We start from the raw sequence: 3,402 nt of genomic DNA on the forward strand, positions 1-3,402 counted from the left end.
TTTTGTATAATAAAATTTCTGAGCCTCCCAAGTGAATGTTTAGCTCTAGTCTCAACTGTTGCTAATGTAAAAGTGGCACATCAAAGTTCAAAGCTGTGTATAATTTGATCCTGTGTATAATTTCCTGGTGAAATCATATCTGAATCCAGGTGAGTAAGAGATATTACTGGGATGACATTGGATTTATTTTTAAAAGGTAAATCATTTTTAAGCAGTATTAACTTAATATGCAAAACTTCCAACGTGTACCCTACTTCTGCTTTGTGGCAGTGACAGTGTCTTTGAGTATATAGAATAAAAATATTTCTGCTTTATTGGCTCTAGTGAAAATCTCATTTCCTGGTTTGTATCTGTTACAAACTTGATTTCACCAAAAGTACTAAATCCCTCTGTAAGCCTAGGTAAAAGCAACCTGAAGCCAGCCATATGATGTTTATTTTGGTTGGCACTACAAGGTGTGGTGTTTGCATCAAGTCGTTTTTGGGTGCTTTGTGGATATTCCTCTTGTTATGGAATCCCCTGACTACACTTTTTAGAGATGGCTTTTTTTGGGGATTGGTGATATGCTTTCTAGTGCTTACAAGAACTGAACCCTTAAGACCATTTAGCCAGTCGGTGCTGTCCTCTAATACGTGGTGCATTGTGGATGTATGAAGTTGGAGGATTTAGGCCATTTAAAATGGATGACCTCAATTTATTGCTTTTTGTATTAAGTACAGGTAACAAAAATAAGTGGTAACTATATTAGCATGTGCTTTATATGTTACAATTAACATTTAAATTCTTCTATGCACCAATTTTTTTTTCAATTGCCTACTTTAAGGTTCTTCATCCTCTAAGGCATAGAGTAACTTTTCATTTCAATTTTTGCTTCAGCGTGTGGCCCCAAGGGGGGCTCCAATTCACTAAAAGCACCTAATCCATGAATGGTATTTGCTTCATGTTTGAACAACAAATGTTTTAACCCACTGTCTTCACTAATATTGTAACTGCTGTCTTACAGATTGACTTGATGCAAAACATCACAAAGGCTCCATATTACACAGTATGCGATTTTTGAGGTATGAGCATTAGAAACTTAGCTCTCATATGGCATGTACATCAGGCTTTAACTTCAATTTGGTCATTTTGGGAAAGTGTATGCATTTCTTTTTTTCTTTCCATAATTTTAGAGTATTTAGGAGGGCTATGGAGGTATTTTTGGATCCTTGCTGGGATCCTTAGCCTTAATAGATCCATTTTTTTCCCCCCCTCACTAAATTGAGACACTAATACTAGCAGATGATGGCCTTTTCAGCCCTTCTGACTAGCCCAGCATTTATGCCTGCCTCTTGGAGTTCAAATCTGCATTTTGTATTTTGTGCCTTTGATTGCCTCATTTTCTATCCTTATTTTCATTCTTGAACAGTTTCCTATTTATTGGACTGGAATGATCTTGGTGCTAACAGCCTAACGTTTTAGTGTTTGAGACCTAGGCAGTCTAGATATTATAAAAATAAAGCTTTCATAGTAAAAACTGAGCCGTTTTGTGCTTTTGGGTCCAGAATACTTGGAGCTCTAATTCTGGTTCTGTTTTTGTATTAGTTGTATGGAAAGAAATTGACAATGAGGAAGTTTTAAGGCAGTTGTGAGGTAGTGGTTCTATCCAGTGGATATTTTGGTTTTTTAAATTTTTATTTATTGATTTTTATTTTTTTCAAATCAAAGCGGCCAGTGGATATTTTGAAAACCATAATTCTTTGCAGGGAAAAAAACACCTCAGTTTGTAGCTCACAGGATTTTAAGACTTGTATTTCTAACAAATTTGGAAGTTGCTTCTGGTTTTATAAGTTTTAACTTGAAATCAAATATGTCTTAGGAATTTGTTGATAGTGCATTGCTTAATTTCTTCAGTGGAGAATTTAAAATGAACTGCTATGTGTCGAGAATAAAAACTTGATTGTGTTCATATGCTCACAAGGTGCTTGTATCTTAATTCTCTGGTAAATTATAAACCTTGAATTTATTTTGTTATGGATTTACCAACTCTTAATGTGCCCTGCAAGCTAAGTATTTCTTAAGAATGCATTATCTTATTGAAGAGTTCCAACAATCTTACATGTTAGATAGGAATTACCCTCTTTTTATGCAAGAGGTAGAGATTAAGTAATTTGCACAAAGACACATGTACCTTTTGAGTGCTTGAGCTGGGATTTGAGCCCAGATCTTTTTTTAACCTGTATTCTCTGTTGCCTTATGTTACTACTGTGTCACCAGAAAATGATACAAATATTTAACTCTTAGGAGTAGGGATAGCATATGTGATATGTAAAGATAATGAAAATAGGAAGTGAAAGAATGTTTACATACTAGCATGTTATCCTTATATTTCAAAACTATTCATTTTATTATTCCAACATTTTCTAATGTTATGTTTCCAGGTTGTATTAGGTGCCCTTTACATAGACAGGTTCAAAACTTGGTCAGAGAGGCTCAGTGAGTATCCTTTTGTTCAATCCCTACTTAGAAAGTAATGATGTTTTACAGTTCATTATAGGTGTCTATGTCATACATGAGGAATGTCTTTCCCTTAGTTTTTTAAGATTTCTTTTGCTTTCATTGATTATCTGTACAGATTTAGAATATATAGAAAATTGCCTCATATTGTTTTCCTGAAATTTCACAGATTTCATTTTTCTAAGTGTTAGAAATGCTTAGCTTTGTCTATGAATAAGTGAAGAAGAGCTTTAGGTATTTTAATATGTTAGATTATGGACTTAACAAATTTCAGATTCTGAGCTTTTATAAATGGGTTCAGACTTTAGCTCCTTAGGAATCAAAATGTCACTGGACCTGTTGAATACATTGTCTGTTAACAGTGGTTTCAGCAGCTGGTTGTGCTGATTGAAGGGCAACCTGGACTACATAGTGAGTTAGGTCAGGGCTAGCCTGAACTACACAGTGAGACCTGTCTCAGTCCCACATAATAAAAATAACTCCCACAGTGATTGCAATAAGTATAGATCAAGGTATTCAACAGATTGAACCTATACAAAATTTCATGTTTAGTATTTTTGGGGATGGGGGCAAATAAGTGATAAATTCCAAATTATGTATATATACAAACAGTGCTGTCTTTTACACATGGTAGGAGGGGCATGAAATATGAGGTTAGAGTTGAGGAATAGGTTAGGTTTTTTTGCCCTTCTGGTGTCATAATTTCTCAAAATGATGTGTTCAGAAGTTTTTAATAAATACAGCAGTGATTTTTTAAAGAAGGTTGTTATTACTGGGAGAAAATCAATATGAGGGCAACTAATGTACTTTTAAAAAAATTATGGGGGCCAGGGAGATGACTCAGCAGAATAAGCGCTTCCCTGGCAAGTGCAAGGGCCTGAGTTCAATCCCTGGTTCCGCAAAAAA

General features: G+C 34.9%; 1 protein-coding gene across 4 annotated transcripts in view; it reads left to right on the plus strand.

The window, feature by feature from the left end:
• Smg1 (SMG1, nonsense mediated mRNA decay associated PI3K related kinase) overlaps positions 1 to 3,402 on the plus strand; it is a 103,352-nt gene that overhangs the window by 27,284 nt on the left and 72,666 nt on the right. Inside the window, exon 2 of one of the 4 annotated variants that reach the window (XM_023704662.1) lies at positions 1,004 to 1,061. The exons of the other annotated variants lie outside the window; for them this stretch is intronic. Coding sequence (XP_023560430.1) covers positions 1,048 to 1,061 — 14 coding nt within the window. The 5' untranslated portion in view covers positions 1,004 to 1,047. The remainder of the gene's footprint in view (positions 1 to 1,003; positions 1,062 to 3,402) is intronic. 4 annotated transcript variants of the gene reach the window in all.

The sequence above is a fragment of the Octodon degus genome, unplaced genomic scaffold (assembly GCF_000260255.1).
Source record: "Octodon degus isolate 3935 unplaced genomic scaffold, OctDeg1.0 scaffold00200, whole genome shotgun sequence".
In the NCBI taxonomy this organism is placed as follows: domain Eukaryota; kingdom Metazoa; phylum Chordata; class Mammalia; order Rodentia; family Octodontidae; genus Octodon; species Octodon degus.